The sequence below is a fragment of the Trachurus trachurus genome (genome assembly GCF_905171665.1).
Source record: "Trachurus trachurus genome assembly, chromosome: 7".
In the NCBI taxonomy this organism is placed as follows: domain Eukaryota; kingdom Metazoa; phylum Chordata; class Actinopteri; order Carangiformes; family Carangidae; genus Trachurus; species Trachurus trachurus.
Window position 1 is genome coordinate 17,013,116 of NC_139901.1, and position 21,676 is coordinate 17,034,791.

Sequence of the window (21,676 nt, forward strand, 5' to 3'; positions counted from 1 at the left end):
TTTAACTTCAGAGTGCATGATTCAGGCCCTGTGAATAAATGACACACCAGTTGGGATGCTCCTTTGGGTTCAGGAAAATTAATATTGACAAACTCTCTCTGCATTTTCAATGGAATTATCAATATTGCCTTCCAGCATTTTAACCCTTTTACTTAATTTAACTGTTATCGTAAATTTGAGGCATGACACGCAGGTTTTCAATGCAGGGACGGTGGAAATGTTTGCTGGCTCTTCAGTTTCTTTGCTATTCAGTGAAATTATTTCTGACACATGGTAGAATATTGTTTGTGCAATAAAACTTGCAAATAGCTTTATTACTCCAAACTCATTTAAGTCGGTTCAATATAATGCGGCAGCGGAAATGTGCAGTGCTATGCCATGTATTTGTTACAGTCGGCCCGTGGCTGAGCAGTGACTGTGTGCACGGAGAGTATGTGGTTTTGCCTCAGATAAACTCTTTGTGGTTGGTATTTTTATTTCAGTTCTTCACAAGAAGAGTTCAGTGCTTATGGGACTGTACCTCTGCAGTGCTCAGGGACTTTGCCTCCAGCATTAGAGTAGCCAAACAGTGAAAAGTGAGCCTAAAAGCTCCATGACTGGGGAGGGTAACCTGAAACCAAATCCATGGTTGCCGGCTGCTACTATACACATCTCATCTGGCTCTAATGACTCTTGGTATCTTTTGAAATTTCTCTGTCTTTGTGCCTCATTATTGACAACTGAGGCATGTTCACAATATACTGTTGATTATCTCAAATGTACCAAGGCCTCATCAATACTACATGATGTCATGGTACACCTAATTTTCTTCTTACTTTCTCCTTTGTTGTAAACTCCAAAGAGCTTCGCTATCCAAAATGGTTTGCTCTTACTGCACTTTAAGTCCATGAAATATGAATGACGCTTTAATGCAGATTTATTTTGGAATGTCTGTTCCATTGTACATCTAAACAAGAACCCTTGATTTGCATAAGGACATTGATCTCAGGGAGACAGAGGGCAAAGATGAAGGAATATAGACTGAACACAAAGTATACTTGAGTAGCACATCTTGTCCATCCATGCTTAAGTTCCTGCGAGTTGTTTCAGGAAACTGCTCACCATAACCTCATACCGTATTGAATCACTTAGTTTTGTGTGGCTTTGATTTCACTTCGACACACTCATTTTAAACTTACATACAGTATTTGTTTTACAGTAAAATCTTTTAGAAAAAGGTTGTTCTAAGATAAACATTGAACTCTATAGTTATAATCTAAGTGCCATTACAAAAACAACTAATTAAAGGCAAAAGACAGGAGTAAAACTCACTTTGTTGAAGTGATAAATTATGAGTCAAACTTCCACCTTTATGCAGCATTTCTTATGTCTCTGAGGCTTGTCTATGTCTCATGGAGTTAAATTATATAAGTTTCCCGTAGCCTTATTTATGCTGCAGCAGCACACATCAATATGAGTTGTACTTCTCGTTTTCATTCAGAGTAAATTATATATAATGTGTATGACGCAGTATGCATTACATTACAAGATGCATTTCAGTGTCTGGTCTTCCGGTTTAAGTTTCTATGTGAAGAAGCGTTCCGTTTTGACATGATCACTTGTCCTCTATAAAAGTGATAATACTGTATGTTGATTCAGACTTGCAATAGAATATGGTTGTGATATCTGGTGACTGGTTTCTTCTTTGGCCATAGTAAACATGGTCAACTCTGATTGTAACATTTGGCCAATACTCACATTCCCTGTTTCTGTATCCAGCATGTATTGTCCTCTCAACCTTTTGACCTAGAAACTCAATCAGCCTCCTCCTCCGACAGTCGAGCACAGCAAATGTGTCAGTCTTAATTTCTAATACAGTTTAATGTCATATTTATGTAAATACTTCTGGATTTTACTCTATATTAACAGCCAGAAATGTCAAAGCACACATAAAATGAAACAATACCATCTCCTGGTAGAGTGGAATTTAAATTGGATTCCTCTTGCTGCCAGTACTTACGCTGGACAGCTGATGAAGGGGAAAATAGGGCCCACTTTGATTACATGTTGCAGAATCTTTACACAATAATCTCGCTCGTGCATATTATTTCTCTGCACATTTGTGCCCTAATCTGCGTTGAAGGATGCCTCTCTGGTTGCATCTCCTTTTTTTCAAAGAGATCCTAATAGTGTGGTTTATTTCAATATTCATTGGAAAATATAATTTTCTGTTTTCCTTCAACTGTCAATTTCAGGGCATGAATTGGCAATTATGCAGTCCAATATTTCTAGCTGCCCTTCTTGAGTCCTTGTTGAATAAACCGGCTGAAATATTGAAACTTTGTCACTAAGTTGTAATATAAATCAAGATTTAAACCTAGAGATGTTTTCTCTTTTTTTGCATAGTGGGGGAAATGAAGTGCATTTAAACTGTCTCGCAACCATCTTGAAGCAATTTTGCTTGACTTGTTCCTTGCCAAGATCAAGTAAATTTTATTGTGTTTGAGTGAAATATAATGTGCTACAGTCTCATCTAGTGAATTGTGCCATCTATGTCCTCTACAATTAACAGATGTAACAACTAAAGTGCGTTGGGACCCATTTTGGCACCACCATTTAGCCCAGACAATTAGCAGTTCCACATGTAATTACCAAAAAATTCTTATTCTCGAGACAAAGTCAAGAACATTTTACAGCTTTCAGCGTGTCACATTGACTGTGGCCCCTAAAATGACATCTCTCAGTCGCTCTCACATCGACACACTGAGTGCAGTTTGGGAGAGTTCAGACTACACAGACATACATTGTTGCATTACAGGTAATTTCAGCATATGAAACAGGCACAGTACATTCTCCGTCGGTGAGACATAAATGATGGCTTGACTTATTTCTTTTATATGCCATCCCAGTTGTTATTGACTTGTATAAATAATCCTAATAGATTTCACCCTGAGTAGAGGGCCAGTGATCGAGGGTCACAGAGAACACAGGTAGGCTGTTGGTCTATTACCATACCTGGTATGAAGGTAAGGGTAAGGTTCATCATTCCAGATATTAATAGGTTCCTCGTTGTAAGTGGGGTTATGTGACTCACCTCTCGGACAAAAATGACAATGACCAAGGCCTGTATAGAAGGTAAAGGGATTGATGTGGTTATAAATTACTCCACGGCGCCACCTAGCCTAGGCCTTGCCTACTTTGTCATCAGTACAAGGCGATAAAGCAGGGAAATGAGAGCAGAGTCCACTTTTTTAATACATAAATGAATACTCTATGAGAGTGGTCATTATTTAGGGCATGCCATTTTCAAGCAGTTGTAAGGAACCAAATGACATGTAGAATCTCCTCGCCAGCAACGCGTGAAAAAAAGGTTGAAGTTGCGGTCGACTTCTTAATAACCCATTGACCTCCATCTATTTATGACCCCTGCCTTGCTTTTTTTTTTTCCTAAATATGTTATTCTAAACGTAAGTAATTTTAACTCAAGGGCAACTTCATAATTCAGGCCTTGGAGGACAGCAAAAAAGGCATTCACCTTTTACCACCCAAAATATTTTAGTAAGCAATTTTTATAATTGGCTGTCCAGCCTAGGTCTTGACCCATAAAGTCCAGAAGTGCCAGAATTGGAGAAATGGATTTAATGTAAGAGCCTTGCTGCCTCTTTGCCCTTAAAAAATACCCAGAGAATATGAGCCACTGAAAATAGAGCTGTAAATAACCTGACGAGCAATGGGTTTTCCTTTAAATAAATACCGATCAGGTTTATGTTGAAAGACAATAGAAAACGTAGCCCAGATATGCAGTTTACAGTATTTATAGCTGTAATATCGAGGTGCCAGCACCGTAATTTCATGCCCCAATGAGAATGGCAAGGTCAAAGCAAATGCTTTGGCTGAGCATCTGCTAATACGGTGACTCATAAACAGGCACTGCGTGTATCAGGTGCACCAAATAATACAGTATAATGAAATACAGAATAGCTTTCCATTATTGTTCTTTTTTATGGTGTCGTCATTAGGTGTAATTTATGTCTTAAAAAATTCATCTCCCCACAGGTCGATCTGAAATGGAGGTCCAGGGGTCATTCCACAGGTTTTGGAACCCATAATAAATTTCACAATCCCTTTTTTGTCTTTTCCTTTTATATGTAAAACTCACTTTCACCTTGTTCCCCTTTCTTTTGGATCTAAGGGCCCTTTCATTTGGTGTTGTCTTCCCCTCAACAATAAACAGATCAGAGCCAACAACACAACTTAGCAAGCTGTAATTTGACTAGAAAACAGCTTTAGGAATTTCCATGTATTTTATTTTAATGCAAGGGTAAAAGAAAAAAAACAACCTTTCATTTGCTGCAAACACAACATCAAAGATGTGAACAGCCATACATACATAAATCTCAATAGCCCCCTAAATGTGGATTTTTTTTTAAGGCTTCACATTGCAAGGTGAAAGAAAAGACCTGAAGTTTGTTTTATTTCTTCTCATTTGGTGAAACTGAGATCCTTGCAAGTCTCACTCAATAGTCTGCCACCACGTAGTCTGCTGTGGTCAGATGAATCAGGAGTCCAGGGACACATTATTGCTTATTTGACAGTGGAGTCTGACTGCACAAACTCAGCACATGGTGCTCACCACTTCCTGGCACTCAGGACCTGCTGTAGACTACAGGCTGGCCAATATTTGCCTTCAATTATTCAACAATTTTCATGGCCATTTGAAGTCCTCAGAGCATTTAAATAGGTGACTGGAGGGACCTCCCCTTGGCATAAGCTGTGTGATAGGGTATCAAAAGATTTCTTTATGCTTTATGGCTGCTGATACAGGCATGGGTCAATGTGGGATCTGTGATCAAGGTTCAACCGGCCTGTTCAGATTTGCCTCACAATTAAACTTCTTAAACACATTCAAATGGAGGGAGTCATTTGTTGAAAAGATTTTGATTGTAAAATCTCATTCACATTGAGAAGTGGACAAATCTGGACATATTATTAACACTCATGGGTATTTCCTTATGTTTCTCTTATTGAGACTAGAGGTCAGTATCAGAGATCTGGCTTTTCCCACATACTTTTAATAAAAACTAAGAGCCAGCTCTTGAAACACTGCAACTGGGCACTTTCCAGTTGTCTCTCAAATGATGCAGGAAGCTTATTCTGAGCTTGTGTAAATTCTACAAATCCTGAGGGAAAAGTTCAAGTAAAAGGCTCTATTGCAAATGGGATTTTCCGTCAGTAAGTGAGGAAAATGCTTTACAGAAGTAATGGAAAAAATGTTAGAAGACACATGCTGTTAAGCTACAATGAGCAGTATACAACATTATAAAACAAACTGCGCTGATTTTTCATTATAAGGTAAACCAAGCTCATCAATATCTAAGAACAACAGCATGTACCTAACAGTTTTGATTCTTTGTTTTCAGCTTTCTCCTTATTGTCTCACAGTAAATTGGTTAATGTTGTATTTTATTGTTGTTCATCAAAAGTTGTAATGATTTCCCTTTGTTTAGACTAAGACACTCATTAAAAGATGAGACCCACAGCAATGGCAGCATATGGCGCCTGAAATAAAATCCTTTCTTGCCACAAAAGGAGATGTTCATATTAGATTTTTTTTTCTCCTCCCCTCTGATTCTCCATCAGGGAGCCCTTTGCAATTTAATCATCACTAAAATCATTAAAAAGATCTGAAGATTAAATTATATTGGCATTTGCAAAATTATGTAATACATTTACATTACAATGAAGAAATTAAAATAATGCATTTTCACTGTCTGGGGTGTATGAAATCTCCACATGGGAAATATAACTTGAGAAGTGGACAGACTCTTATTTTCTTTGCCTTTGGTGGCAGTTAATAGGCTAGCAGAGTTTCAGATTTCATTGTGTGAACCTTTCCAGACTATCTTTCTTTGATGGATGTCCCTGAAACAGAAACTCTCAATGGAGAATTCCATTGAGAATCATGAAATGAAAATGCATTTTTTAGAAGAGCGTAGGTAAAATTGAATGACGATTTGACATACTTTCTCTAAATTGTACTTAAAAGATTTGTGAGGGGCTTGGGAAGTATTTAAGTATATATTATGATAGCCAAGGAGCCATTTGGTGTTTCCCATTAAGACAGAGTCACTGCACCCCATCCAAATGTCTTAAAGGTGTGTGTCTTGATTCCAGGCCTGACAGATGAAGAGGTAGAGTTAGCCATCCAGCGCTCCGGCAGCACAGAAGAAGTCCTGCCTCTGAGCCCTGTGGGGCCCCCACATCCTCTTCATGCAACACAGTTGGTTCCTGCACCTCCCAGTAAGTGCACACCACCTTTTTCCCTTTGATTCATACATGATACCTGTGTGTTTGTGCGGAGTCTCGCCTCAAAAACCAGTTTGTGGTTGAGTCTAATTGAAAACTTGGATCCCTGCAGTGCAGATTTGCTCTTAGAGTCCTCCCTCTTGTTTTTATTAATATAAACCCACTAAACAGGATTATCCATAAGTCAACAAATACCAGGATCTTTACAAGGACTACAGGACTGTGCACCATGCAACATTTGCCTTGATTGTGAATTCAGGCCGAGGGAATACAATATTGCACAGCACAAGCTCATGAAGTCTCCCTTGCTATTCTGTTTCAAGGGGTTGCACCCTGGCAAGACCCCACGCCGCAACCTGTATCTTTATTACCTCAGGAGGTTATGAGTGCTGTCCACTGATTTACCAATGCAGAATGAAGTCCGCGTAATGCTTAACCCATATGACAATGATTCCAGATGTATTCCACCCTCATTTATTACCACACTGTCCTTGACTCCCCCGGCATCTCATGTTTTGTAATGAAAGTGATGTTGATGGGATGGCCATGTAGTTAGGGAGACTCGCGGCTCTCCGTCCATAGTGGGGGGTTTTATATCAAAACGGCTATAAGGGAGCTGCATAATGAGGTGAGAGCGGGGAGTCTTGTATGGGGGGTCATGCCGAAAAGAGGGGGCTACCTCCCTTTGATGTCCTTGTTATGGGGACGGTGCACGGGGACCCGCATCCATCTCTGTCGAAGTAATGGATACTCTGATCTCTATTTCCACGCGGTAGAAGGACAGGAAGGCCTCCACTGAACCCAATAAATTTGAGAGGAGATTGGAAAAACGGGGGATGGAGACCACAGTTCCACAGCTTAAGTGACCAAATAAAAAAAAAAGAAGATAGCAGAGTGGAAGTGGTAGAGGGAAAAAGGAGAGACAGGAAGAGTGAAGGGTCCTAAAGGGGGGGAAAAGAGCAAGTGAAGACCCCTGGTGATGCAGTGAGGCCCGCTCAGGGTCAACCACCCATCCCAAGGACTCCCAGGCCTTTCAGAAGCACAGTATTCTGGGATAGGTGACAGACTATAGCAGTTATAATGTTGATGAAGCCCCAAATTTATGTGGTTACCATATGGATGTTGGAGAATGATTCAAAATTTTTCGATGGGAAAGGTTACAGGTTCACCCCTAAATGCTGCGGCAGCGATGAAACCTGCCCTTGAGTAAAACGAGTAAAATGGCATTCACCTTGAAAATATACCATATAGTCCTGCATGACAGTGGGTCTCTCATTTTATTTGCATGTCAAATCACACAAGATCAATCAGGTTTACTTGCATCAAGCCAGTAAACACGTACCACATAACCCATTAGGTGAAATCAGACCTGTAATAGAATATCAATGGTGTACTTTAGTGGCTTAGCCTCTAATAATTTCCTATTCATTTGGGCCCCACCAGGGTAAATAAAAGAAAAACTCATATATTTCCTTCCAACCTGTTTGTTGTTTAGTGACATTTTCAGTTGAATGCCTCTCTTATGTGGGGAATTTCCACTTTGACAGACAGTTGGCCTACCCAGATGACAGCTTGCACAATGACACACTTTCACATTATCTGTCACTCAGCAAGACAGTCAACTTCTAAACACACAAACACACACACTCACACACCTTTCTGTTCATTGCACTTGTTTAAAGGGCTATATACATACACTGTTTTTGGCCCCACCCCAAAGTTAAGTTGAGCATAATGGAGTCCTTTTCTGGAAGGACAGGGTAGAGACGACCTGTTTGCTTTGCAGACTTAACCTTTTATATTGTTCTGATGTTTTGTGTGTTTATGCAGTGAGTTTATAATTGCAAAGAGATGGCTTGAATGACATTGTGTTTATTAAATGTAGAGGTAAATGATTCTTTACCCCAAAGGTCTATCCCAGTTGTTTAGCCTGTTTTAGCTCATGCGAATGTGTTTTTAGAAACCACATTAAAGTGAAAGCAAATCAGTATTTTACCACATGCTTTATTCTCCTCTCCAGGTCCAGCAGGCTACAGATGGAGGGACTATGGTGCCCTCACCATCATTATGGTGGGCATCGCCTTTGGCTTTCACCAGCTTTACAAGGCAAGTTACACCCTACTTCTCCTGCCCTTTCTGACTGTGTTTCCTCACTGACTTTGTCTTCACAGTTAATGTTTCACAAAATTTGTTATATATATTATGCTTTGCATCCTAAGATCTGTCAGTACTGCCTCTCCCTGATATTACATTTAAATTGGTGGGCTTTGCAAGTACATCAGTTTATGATGAATTATGGTGCTAGAATAGAAGGCGCCTCTGCAGTATGTAACATCACTCTGGTCTTGTTATTAAAGCTACCCTGCTTTACGTCAAAGCATGATCTCATTTGAACCCCCTTCTTTTTAACTTCCCCTTCCCTCCTCCTCTCAGATATGTTTTTTATTCCCCTAAAAAATATAGTTGCTAACACAGCACACAACCATTTTTTTTGCCGTCCTACCGTCTAAAAATAATCACCCTGGTTTTTATCGGGCTTAGCAGCCCTTGAACATGAGCTCATGAGGCCCCTTGTCCCCGGTGACATTAATCCCATAGTGGTTGTTAGTAGTAGTCTGAGTGGCATGTGGAAGCCATTACTCTCGTTTTAGAGGAGGACAGGAGCTCCAGCAGTAGCTCTTGGCCTAGATGACAGGCCGTTCTCTGTGTCTGTAAGGAACAGAGAGGGAGCGTGTATCATGTACATGCATATGCCTACCTGACCCTGTCAGACGTATTGGCTTCCCTTTAGATCCTGTAATGTCCTATTATTTCGCTCGTCTTTACCAGGCCGTTCATAAGGCTGCGCGTGCACTCTCATTCCTCTGTGCCTCCGATCTTTCGCTGATGAAAACACACGCTGTACCAGTCCACTTCATGCAGCAGTGTTTGCCAGCCACCGGTCGCCTGGGAGGTGGGATTCCCTGGCGGGACAGCACAGGTTGCTGTCATGTCACTGGAGCGTAGCGCCAGTCGCACCATATGTCCAGGCTTCTGCCCATACTTTATTTATGTTATGGTGCACCTTGTAAACACCACACTCCCAGCAACCCACTTATTAATTACCACGTGTTGACACTCATTTAATCTTTTTCTCTAAAAAGTGTTTATTACTTGCACTGGTGTGTCTGCCTGCCACCTGAGCTGGAGAGAAAACCTGGCCAGGGCAGCAACAAGCTGCAACTGGCTGCGAGGTATTAAGTGCTCCTTATCAGCCCTAAAAGCAAGGAAACATTAATTTTACATTTTGAACTCAGGTCAGTCGGGTTAAACGGACATGATTTTGTAAGCTTGGCTCCTCATACACTCATTCAGTGAGATGCACACAAGCTGCTCATCTGGGTAACACTCATTTGGCATTCAGATATACATGTGATTCTGTAGAGTTCTGTTTATTCTGTTGAAGATAAATTATGAACAACATGACATTGATTTTGTTTTTTGGACTACTTTCAGTGTTAACCAACATGTTTTTCCCTGTCTGCTAATTTCTTTGTTTAACTGTCCCTGACTGAGGTTCCGGCATTTATATTGGTAGAAATATGTTTTTAGGACTCTAACGAACAGTTGATTTCATTGTAGATTATGTTTTCAGACTTGATTAATTGTTTAGTCCATAAATATTCGAAATTTGGACCTTTTCTTAGAATCTGAGGTTCCATCCTCAGAGTGTTTTTACTCTTGACCAAGAGTCTAAACCCAAAGTTTTTTAATTTGCCATGTTCGACATTAATGCTTGAGAAATGACTTAAACGACTAATTGATTAATTTTCTAATTTACCAATGGTTTAAAAACAGTCACATTAACATACCTTTATCAGCTGCTTGTACATTGCCATAGATATGGATGCATTTAATCATGCAGCTTAGACAATTAGGCTTGAGTCCAATAAAACAATGCTTTTGACCCTCCATGGCCAAGTCTAGGTGGCCCTGTCTTTTCCTCATCTTTCTGCCCCTTCCCACCGGAGAGAAGTGTAATTTTGTGCCATGCTTTTAATTGCAGAAATACATCCTTCCCCTCATTATGGGCAGCCGAGAGGACAAGAAGCATCTGCAGAGGATGGAAAGCAACATTGCGGCAATGAGTGGCACGCTGACACAGACAGGTGAAGATTAATATCTTCATCACTTTCTCCCTCCTTAACATTTTCCCTCATTTATCTGTCGCCAAAATCGGGGGGCCCCGCACGTTTTTAACAAATGACGCCGCTGTCATTTCGCTTTAATTTGAAATTGCTTGTTTACTGTCAGGCTCGGGCTCAATTAATTACGTTTCGCTGAAAAGCTCTTAACCTCGGAATATTAATGAGGAGTTGGGAAATGACAACTTTTCTCCCCCCCCCCCATCCTCTCTCCCCCCCCTCCCTTCCATCCGTCTCCCCCTGCACCAACCTCAGCCCCATCCAAACCTCCACCGCCATCATCATCCACCCTCTTCCCCGTAGGTGGCGAGAAAGTTCATTTTAATTTTGTGTGAGTGTGTATGTGTATTTGTATGTGTGTGTATGTGTGTGCCATCGTGCAGCATGGCACTGTGTGGTGTCTGGGCTCAGCATTGGCCCTAGTGTGATTAAGTGCACGGTGACAGGTGCGGCTCCCATGTTGGACAGGTGAGGAATCTCAACCTGGCTGTCAGACATGGAGAGAGAGAGAAAAGCAAGGAGAGAGATGCTTTCCTAGCTCGTTGTCAGTATAATTAAAAATCCAGGGAGGCGTAAATGAAAGAGGCACTCTGAGAAAGTTTGGTCTCGTTAGTACTAGTGTTGAACTGCAGTGTTTTTACCTGAAAGATACCAATCCCAGATAATCAGCCTGGTAGAAAAATAGGCTGCAGTTTAAAAAATAAATAAATAAATATGCATTTATTATTACATCAAGTTAAAAGAGGTTATGAGTAACTTTAGTCAGTGAAATGTTACATAATTAAGTCTTGGTTGGAACAGAAATTGTTAATCCAAATGTGTGTTTAAATCAAATTAATTTCTTTTAAATTTGATAAAGTGGTCTTTATGCCTAAAATGATTGTGTTAAAGCCAACACATGTAATTTGCCAAATTATTATGGTTAGTATAACAGTAATTATCACAGCAGTAAATACACTAGAATCAGGCCTAGAGAAACTAGAGAAAAAAGAGGAACAATACTTGAACCATTGATGTGATACCGTGAGTGTCACTACAGGTGTCCTTTGTCTGATTTTCACATCAACTCCTAATTAAATCAAGTTGTTTGAGTTTACAGTTCCTGTCACAGACGCAACATGGCGTAGATGAAAGTATTGCTGTTATCATTTCATCCAGTCACACCCATGCCATTGTTTTCTGGCTGGCTAAGGTAGGTTGAGGTCAGCAGTTGTGCGAGATTGCGTGCAAGGTGTGCCACCCTGAATCTGATTAACAAATTTATGCTCTTTTATGGTCATTTTCTCCCAACTATGCAAACACACTTCCTCTGGCTATTTCACTGCCCATTCTTGCTCTACTTATCACTTTTTGGAGATTTGCCAACTTACGAACCCTGTTTTGTTTGTCGGTAAAGAGTGGATTTCACAGGATGAGTCCCCCTCCGTTTCACAGAGAGTAGGTGAGCCTCCGGTTGAGGGGGAAGAAAAAAGGCAAGAAATCACGGGTCTTTTTTCTAGCCAGTGTGGGGAACTAATTTGCTATGACTGCAGTAGCCAAGCTGCTATTGTAGTTAATGACTGTTGTAGTTAACAGTTGGGGAGAGGGGTTGCAATTACATTGAGAGTTTTCTCCCCCTGCTTTCCCTTTGTCTTTCTCTCCCTCTCGCTCCCACTCTTCTCGCTGCACTGAGTAATAGCGGCCGACTGCCTCACTGCTGCCAATTGCTTGAACCCCCTTTTGTTAAAGTTCATGTATTTCTCTAGTGCCGGGCGCAATGAGGTGATGTATCCTTTTGAATGGGGACTACATTAGTCTCTCTCACCAGCCTCAGCTCGAGAGTAGGGGCCTTGACTCCCATTATGATTTGCCTACAACTTCACACAGACAATTAATGAATGGATCTTGGAACTCCTTCAGCGTACCCAGGCTGTAATGGAATTGTGCGGCTGTTTGGGCACTCTCTGTCGGTAGTAGCCATATTGGTGACCAGCTGGCCATTAAAGACAGAGACAGGCCTGGACATATGTAGTGTACATTATATTGAGGTATTTACTGAATAATTTACTGAATACACAATGTGCACCGTCCTCATAGCAGCTGCAAGCCTCACACATCATCTTGTCTCTAATTCGTTCTGTTTCTTTCTCTCTCTCTCTCTCTTGCTCATACACACACACACACACACACACACACACACACACACACACACACACACACACACACACACACACACTGCAGTTACCAGCATCCCTCTGATTCATGCCTGGCCAAAGTCATTGACTTCATTATTCTTGGCTTCATATCTGTGATAACTAGGGATAAGAAGTTGTGCATTTTTGTCAAGTGTGTGAGCAGTGCAGGGGAGTCAACTTTGTGGAGAGACATGAAAAGAGTTGGTCTGTGAACTGTTTGGCTGAAGTGGCTGAAAAAGTGGTGCCAATGGTAATTCAGGAGGTACAGCATTATAGGCTGGCAGACTGACCCACACATCTGGACAAGCTGTTTTGTGGTGAGGTGGAATCGGAGACTAATAGGGCAGCTCTTGGCTTAGCGTGCACACCCTGTCACACTAACACCTTTTTAAGCAGGGATGGCTGCGGTATTTTAGTTTTATTGCCGTCTTCTGAAAGGTTGGTCACACTCTGGATCACAAACCAAGTAAAAAACTCAAATAGTTTGCTCACTGGATTTTAGGCCCAAACCAACGATCCTGCTCAAACTCGTATTCCGAGCATGAAAAGATCAAAGGTTTCAGCACCCCACCCATATTGATACAACTCCACCCTTTTAAACACAGGTGTCACTACAAGTTATTAGTGTCTTTGAAAGATCAAATATTTTGTCTGTGTTGGTTTTTCAAACGAAACGCAGCCTCCGAGCCTGACTCTGTCTTTTGTCCTGGTCTGGGTTAATGTGAGAGGAGGGTTCTTTACATTGCGTCCAGCCGGCTGCAGCTCAGGCTTTTAACCATTGGCCTGACAACCTCAGCAGTGGACCGCCACAATATCTGTTGATGTTAATCCTATTAGGCTTGATTTAACACTTTACACGCCCATGATTTATATGAATGTTTATTGGTTTTCTGTAATATAATCAGCTCAGGGAAACTTAATGCATTGTTTGGTAATACACGCGTGACTGGAAGCAGGGGGCAACAAACTGTGCCTGGTGTTATTTGAAATCATACACCCTCATCCAACACCAACACTTGAACTAATTCAATCTTCAAAGTCAATGGAAAAAGAACAATATTTATTAGGATTAGGGGGGACATTTTGTCTGGCAGCCTCCTCCCAAATGAGAGCCTTGTTTTTTCCTTTGTTGATCGTTTGAGGATTTAAGATGCATTAGAAGGCAGTGTCTGGGTGGGTAATGGAAGGTTAGAGACTGTTATTTGATTTAAGTTCAGACACTAGAGATTAATATCTCCATCCTATGCGCCCCCCCTCCCTCCCTTTTCCCACCCTCCGCCCTCAGTGCCTCTGACCAAAAAGCGGCGACTAAAGTTACGGGGTATTAGCTTTGATTACAATTCTTAGAGGACAGCTTTGATCAGTGACACGAGTTGCGTCTCATCACTTCTGTCATCATCTCTGGAAAGAAAATGTTCAGTTTTCTGGCACCAAAACAACCTTATCGCACAATCTTATTTCCCCCCCTTTTTTATGTGTTTTCAAGTTTGTGGAATTTATCATCTGTTATTCCTCTCATTTCCACAGTAAGCCAGCTGCAACAGACCCTGGTCTCTGTCCAGGAGCTCCTGGTCCAGCAGCAGCAGAGAATCCAGGAGCTCTCTCAGGAACTGGCTGCAGCAGAGGTAGCTACCACCTCATCAGCAACTCAACATCCTTCACTCACCACCCTGTTTTCTTTCCAAATTTCCAATTTGCTAGAATATCAGTTGTTTTTAAGTTGGAACTACCTGATTTATTTATTTATTTATTGATTGCAACATTTTCTCCTTTTATCGGATCCCAGGATTGAACATAATATTTTAGAAGTTGTTTGTACTATAATATAATCTTTTAGGCGTTCCTCACATTCATCCATATTCCATCGGGCATGTCAAGTCTGGTTGAAAAAAGTAGTAAGATCTAATTAAGTAATAACATTAAGTAATATTTTCACATTAGTTGAAGTAATATAGTATAATAACATCTTACCGTAAACAAGATGCATAGAAAACATTTTAACTAAGCTTTGCTGTGTTTTTTTGCACCTTTTTACTGTAAGGTCTCTTGTGTTGAGATTTATGATTTTGAAGAAGGCTTGACAGGTAGTTACTCTGAAATTACAGAAGAGCTCAGTAAACATAAAATTGCATTTTCAAATCTCCAGATTGATGAGGAGAGAGAAAAGGTTTCTCGAGGCCCCTGTGTACTAAAATCACTTGCACTGTACTGAGTCGTAACTACCTAAGACAGACAGCCTTATTATACTGTATATCATCACAACACAAGCTGCAAAATAGTATGGTGCATCTCATCATGGGCCCATAATCTTTAACTGTATGGTCATTCCTCTTTGCCTTGATTTTTTATAGACATTGTTCATAATCTACTCAGAATTGTAAGTGTTTGGGTGAATCTGACGGAGTAAGTGTTCTAAAAACTTATGTGAAGGGATGAAATGTTTCTTGCTTTTTATAACAATGCTCGTAAATCGCTTTAGGATCTCTGAGCTCTTAAAAAAGGGCCTCGGAAGAGACAATCTTAGACAATGTTTTATGTCCACAGCTGTTAAGCACACTGGTGTTTCACTGTAGCATCTGGATATCGCAAGAAAACATATGCGAACACATCTGCTTCAGCACAAACGAGGAAAATATGAATCTCTTCTCTTCACCGGACAAGGTTAATCAAAAACTGACAACTCGTACCTAATTTTGTGCTGTTTCAAGGTCTCAGCCACACACAGTCTCTCTGGTGTGAAGAGCAGCGGTGGCAGTGGCAGCTCAGTTGGCTTCCAGTACAAGATGGGCGCTGATGTGACCCCATGCTGGTCCTAAGCAGACCTAGCTGAGGTGGTCTGTCAACCCACTTTAAACAATGAGGTCCCTTCACAGCAGGGACAACGGATGTTATTTCTTTTCATTCGTCATCTCCAAATCATAGATTGGATTAAAAAGTGTCTACTTCATTTGCTATGAGTGCCTAGTTGGACAGCAGTAGTGTATAAAAAGTATATTTCACATCAAAACACCCATTAAACAAATCATAAACTCTGCTTTATAGCTATAGTGTTGATCTTAAATTTTCCCTGCGAGTCGGCACGAGGCCCTCTGTTGTCTCAGGCCATGGGGGAAATTGGGAAATTGTTTTCAGGTCCGGGATATTTGATGAGAAACACATGTTGGAGCTGGCGAGCTACTTATCATTCACCGTTTGCGGCTTTCGGGGTTTGCCTCACCACGCTGCTCAATGTGCACCACACTTAGCAATTATACCTCTCGACACGGAAATGTGCCTTTAACCCGAAACACATGGAGACTTCTGTTTCCTCAGCTGCTAAGTAAACATTTCTCGTAGTTTGGAAACCGCTCAATTGCGGAGCGTGTTTACTGTCCCTAAACTGGGGACCTCATTATGGAAGTGAGTTGAGACAGAGTGACTCATGTCCACACACAGCACACGCTGATGCTGCACTTTTCCAGACTTCAGGGCCTGGGACAGTTCCTCTCTTTTTCCCTGTTTTCTCAGTTTTCATGTTAAAAAGAAATGCTGCTGTATTCTATTGCAGGTGTTGAAGATGGATTGGACTCAGGATGATTCATCCCTGATGTTAGACAGCCAAGTCTATTTCTGCGCCATTATCATTACAAATCTAACTGTTAACTGTGTTTGCCCCGCTGTCTCAACTCACTGATCGTTCTCTTTATTAGTGCATACTACATTGAAGATTAGAAACCGCCTCCTTGCTTGCGCGAGACATACTGCCAGTGGGAAAGTGCATAAATAGAGCAATTGCGCTGTACCAGTGTTTCCACTCAAAAACACTCCTCTGGGGACTTCCTTTTGAAACTAATTCCATCATAAATATACATGCGTTACACGAAAACACACTGTCTGCCGGCGGAGTAACTGTGAATTAATTTGCCTTCAGACACTCTTAAACAAGCCTTGTTAAAGATCTTATCTTGTTGCTAATGGTCCACAGGCATTTATCTTCATTTAGCCAGATGCGTTGCCGTCCTTGGGTGCTGCTGAAGCTGATAATCGTTTTTCTTTGCTTGTTTTATGTACGTGTGTGTGTGTACTGTATGTGTCTGTATATAATATTTATACACATAAAAATATATTTATACACACATGTATACACACACATACAGTATGTATATATTTGTATGTATGCCTTTTTTTATGTCCCCTTTTTTCTACAAGGAGGCCCATCACATTCAGGGCACACACCTGAGACATAATAGGTTCAAAGCTTTTAAACCAGTTAGAGGAACATTTTTATCATATGCAATATTTACATAGTAAACCCTTCCCCATTCAATGCAGTTTGTTTTTCAGGTTTTGGTTTTTTGGTTGGCATTTGTTATGCCTACACAGCGGCAGCTGTGGCCAACGGCATTGTGTCCATCAGTTCATTGGTACAGCCATTGGTCTTCTTCTCAGGAACACATTTAGTGAATTTCGTCAAATTTCATATGAACATTGACTTGGACACTGATTAGGGGGAGGTGCTCAAGCGTCAAAGGTCCCTGTGACCTAAAAAAAAATGGTTATTTTCTCTAAATGAAGTTACAGACTTAGGAGACTTACAAAAGAACCAAAGCAACAGAGTCTAACAGTCATGTCATGTATATATAAGTGTCCACCTAGGGGCGACCCCCTTCATATCCTATCCTGTTTTTTGTTAACAGTTGAGCTTCAGGTGACTGTTGTTTCACAACATGACAAAGCTCTCCATCAGTTCTCTGTAACTCGCTATGAAAATAGTCTCTAACTGTAGGCAAATTATTGACTGGATTCGTACATGTTGATATAGTGACAACTTTCATTTTGCCTAAGAACACACCTTTTCATTAGATTCCATTTATTAAAGTTTTAAATACACATGTACATGTCTGTACAGAGAGGGATGTAGGCTTGACTGGTTGATGAGGCAGACAGCTGCAAGGAGGTAATTCTAGTTTGTTGTTTATTTGTTTATATGTCTGCTGCAATGTGCAGTGCCAAGAGAAGGATTATGCTCTCCACTGTTTAGGCCACACAGATCCCTCAGAGCCCTGCATCTGTACACCAGGAAGGCTGGAAGAAGTCAAACATCACAAGAAAGATGAGAGATGTTCACTCATTACTTTGAGTCTTTTCATTTCTAAATGATTTATCTAAGCACACATGGCCTTCCTCAGGATGAAACCACAGATCATCATCAAGTTTCATATGTAGCGTATAAGGCAGTGATATCACAAAAGACATGAACAGATATTTTATTTATTATATTATCAGATCCTTGGAACAATCACAAACGGCAAACCCATAATACAGAATCACAGAGTAAATATTTTTTAAATCAACAAGTGATGGCAAGGTGAGAAATTTCAGTTTTAATGATAGTCAAGTTCCAAAGTCTTTTAAAAAAAAGAATGTATATAAAGGCAGGATAAAAAAACATTAAGACAACACAATTCAGCATACTAACAGTACATGATAAATGAATGATTTTCCATAATGATGAGAATAAAAATGATCAATACAGAAGCTTTTGTAATTAAAGCTGCAAAAATCATTTCAGAGATTAAATATTTTGATCAGCAATTTGATGCAATGTCACAATTAACACACTCTTGCGGTCCAGTTGACACGTGTCAGCACTCAAGGTGGGGCTTTTAAAGTCCACAGCGTATTTTCAATCTCTCCGGTCACTGATACCCCACCACTCAGCCTCCACCCAAGCACCTAGTGCACTTAACACAAGATTCTTGTGTATAAACACTGACATAATGTATCTCAAAGCTGAAATTCAGTCCTGGCCCAACATTTAATTAGGTTTCCTCAGACTTAATTAGACATATGCCAGAGGTAGTGTTGTGTGACAAGCCTTGATGTGAGATATTATATGGTGCTGCTCTGTAGATAATGCACATTATGGATGTAGCTAGCGGTTACAGTACTTTAAAGTTGTCATCTTTTTTTTTTTCTTACGCATAGTGATATAAGCACGAGAGATCCTCACATTTCAGTTATTTAAAAAATCTGACATTTTCATAAGCTGATTTTGTGCCTTGGTAGGTTTTTAGCTCAGCCTATGCAGCAATTAATTTTTTTTCGATGTAAAATGAGAGAGAAGCAGAATCCAGCGTTATTATACGGGTGCCTTGGGGAGGCAAGGGATTAAGATGGTTCTAATGAGGTGACGGCTGTAATAAGAGTGTCTTCAGCTGGCCTCCAATGCACCACCTCTAAAACACGGCTCCTTATCAGTGAGCTTTAGGAGCCGATAACAGCCCCCACCAAAAAAAAAAATCTCCTTCCCCTCCTCGTCTCCTTTTCTGTCTCCCCTCACTTCTCCTCCTCTGCCTCCCTCCTTCCACTGTAAATGAGTCTGATCCCTTTCAGATGTGATTCAATTAATTTCTCTTAGATTTAATTACAAGCGAAAGAGTCCAAGTTATCCCTCTACCCTCGATAGGGGGTCCACGCTTCCTAACAAGCTTCCTCTGGTGAGTCAGGAGAGTCTTAATTACAGTTTTTACTTTTCTTTTATCCCACTTTTTCCCTTGTCTTCTCCCTCTCCTCCCTCTGGTCTCATCAGTCTATCCTCCTGCTCTTGCACATGTTTGTACTCTTTATTCAGGAATAGATTAAGAATGGGGAGCAATTAACTACATCACTGGCTCCCAACCAGTTTGGCTCTATAGCCAAACAATGCCAACTCATGATTCTTTGTCACTAGTTGCATTTGTGTGTGAGTAATCCAGCCAATGAACCGCTTGAGTGTCATAAGCAGGTAAAAGCAATAGTTCAGAAAAATGTTTAAAAAGAACAAAAAGTAATGAAAAATGACAGTAACTTATGTGATAAGTCATGTCACTTCGACCTGCATGTTAGGCCTCTAAGGTCTTCCCCTTTTCAGTCGTTTCCATTCATTTTGTGGTAATGATTAGTCTGCAAGACTTTGCAGCAGTTGAAACTGAGTTTTATTGTTGCGTTTGACTGTTGCCACGTGATGTTTTTTTTCTCTAGGCCTTTATCAAAACTCATCATTTTATAGCTCCCCCTGTCAAAGTCCTGCCTATCCCTAAAAAAGTGCTGCAGGGGCAGATTTTCAGCAGCAATTTGCCATTCAAATACTTTGCTATTATTCCCTGTAGCATTTCAAGCTGCACCAGTGTGTGTGATAACACATGCCTTTGATAAAAGACAAAAAGAACAAAACAAACTGCTAAGCTATGGTCTGCCTTCATGAATGTGGCCATTGTTCAAGATAAAGTCATTATCCAAAACACTGGACACTGGCCTAATCTTTTCTAGATAGTATGGAAAATTATGTAAAAACAGCCTGATCCACACTCACTGGACTTTCTGAGCAGTCGAGGTGGCTGAAGTATTATTCTTTGTCTCCCTTTCTGTCACCACCAGCAGTCGGCAGTTGTGAGGTTGTTATGGTGATGGATGACCTGGCTACACAAAAACATGTGCCTTTTAGCATTTGCATTCACCATATTTGTTTACCCTGCAGGCTATGACCTTTTTTAGAAACCAAAGCTCTTTTTTTCTTTTAATTATTGCATATTGTTGAGACTGAGCATAGATGACTTGTTGAAAGACGTATATTGACTTTGTGCTGTGCCCCTGCATGTGACCTGATCAGTGCTTGTGCCTGTGTCACTTGTGTTTTTTCCTATAGGCATCATCTTCAACCAACCGTATCCTGGACAACCAAACAATCGGAGAGCTGAAGCAAGAGATTGTCTCTCTGAAGGGCCTACTGCTCAGCAGGTAAGAGTGTTATCTTGACCCTGAAACAGTGGAGGTGAACAAAAAGCAGCACAGGTGTATGTGCATGTGTCTTTGTTGAAGGATTAGAACTTACTGTTTTCATGCACTTTTGAGTTCCTGGATGCACTCCAGTTGAACCATGTGACAGTGTTAAACAGGAAAACAGATTTGATGTTGGCCACACTTTACTTACTGCTGGCATTAATGCTTTTCACATGCTTTTTATTAAATGCTTTTCCACATAATGTGGTCCTGCTTTTGAAAAATGTCACGTATCTTTTGCTTTGCACTCATCAAAAAAGATAATGAATGCACCTTATTGACAACTTAAAACACAAATTAAGATTATATAATAATTGATGTGTCAAAAAAGATACAAAAAATAAAAAAGGAGAAAACTCTTGTGTGACTGGGTGATAGGCTTCTCAGGAAGAGGTGAGGTGAATGAAAGTTCCAGCTCTCGAAAAGACAATGTACAAAGAGTAATTACAGCACGTCCATTACGCAATCATATTTGCATACACTCTTGTACAGTCCAGAATTGTTGTAGATGGCCTGAAAGTTTGGTTCTGTAAATGAATAAATAAAATGTAAGAATACATATTGTCACATTGCTCTGCCAAATAGTGCACTTAAAGCATAATCATTAATCTCAAATATGTTTAATCTCACAGGCACTAGAGGTTATAATACTGATTGCACCATTTCTTTTACTTCACAACTTGGCTCAGCCAATTAACATACTGCAGGCATCAGCTGGTCTTCTGTGTTTTACTGCTTTTATTGGTAAGCAAGATAACCTCACACGTGCATAATTGCTCCTGTGCAACTTTCAGACATTTTATGAGTGCAAAATAAAAGACACAAGAAATTATTAATGTGCGCTAACAAATCAGCTTCATGCCTATCAAATATACAGCAAACACATTTGTTGATCATATAATTTATTTACATGCTAATATAAGATGTAAGGCATCTGTGTCGCTGTTTTAAAAAAGATCTCCGTATATATTGCTAGATGTCCCTTCATCCAGATTTGTTCCTCACTCTAGTCAGGTGCAGCCCTGCTCTCTCATGCCCATTAGCATGCATGACTATGTATCAGTGTCTATAATGAAGCCTGAAGTTAGAGTGTACATCAGAAAACCGGCAAGGACGAAAATTGCCTCAGAACTGTCTAGTTGAGCATGTTTTGTTCCCCTGCTACATTCTAATCAGTAATAATCCCTTTGTCATTTGCTTTCTTGACTTTATCCTGGCTCTCACAATGAGTTC

At 40.5% G+C, this 21,676-nt stretch overlaps 1 protein-coding gene across 2 annotated transcripts in view; it reads left to right on the forward strand.

Annotated features, from left to right (window-relative positions):
• Positions 1-21,676, forward strand: part of pex14 (peroxisomal biogenesis factor 14) — a 44,125-nt gene that overhangs the window by 19,404 nt on the left and 3,045 nt on the right. For both annotated transcript variants that reach the window (XM_083976347.1, XM_083976348.1), the window contains exons 5-9: positions 6,154-6,279; positions 8,306-8,391; positions 10,331-10,433; positions 14,171-14,268; positions 20,310-20,401. In XM_083976347.1, coding sequence (XP_083832473.1) covers positions 6,154-6,279; positions 8,306-8,391; positions 10,331-10,433; positions 14,171-14,268; positions 20,310-20,401 — 505 coding nt within the window. The remainder of the gene's footprint in view (positions 1-6,153; positions 6,280-8,305; positions 8,392-10,330; positions 10,434-14,170; positions 14,269-20,309; positions 20,402-21,676) is intronic.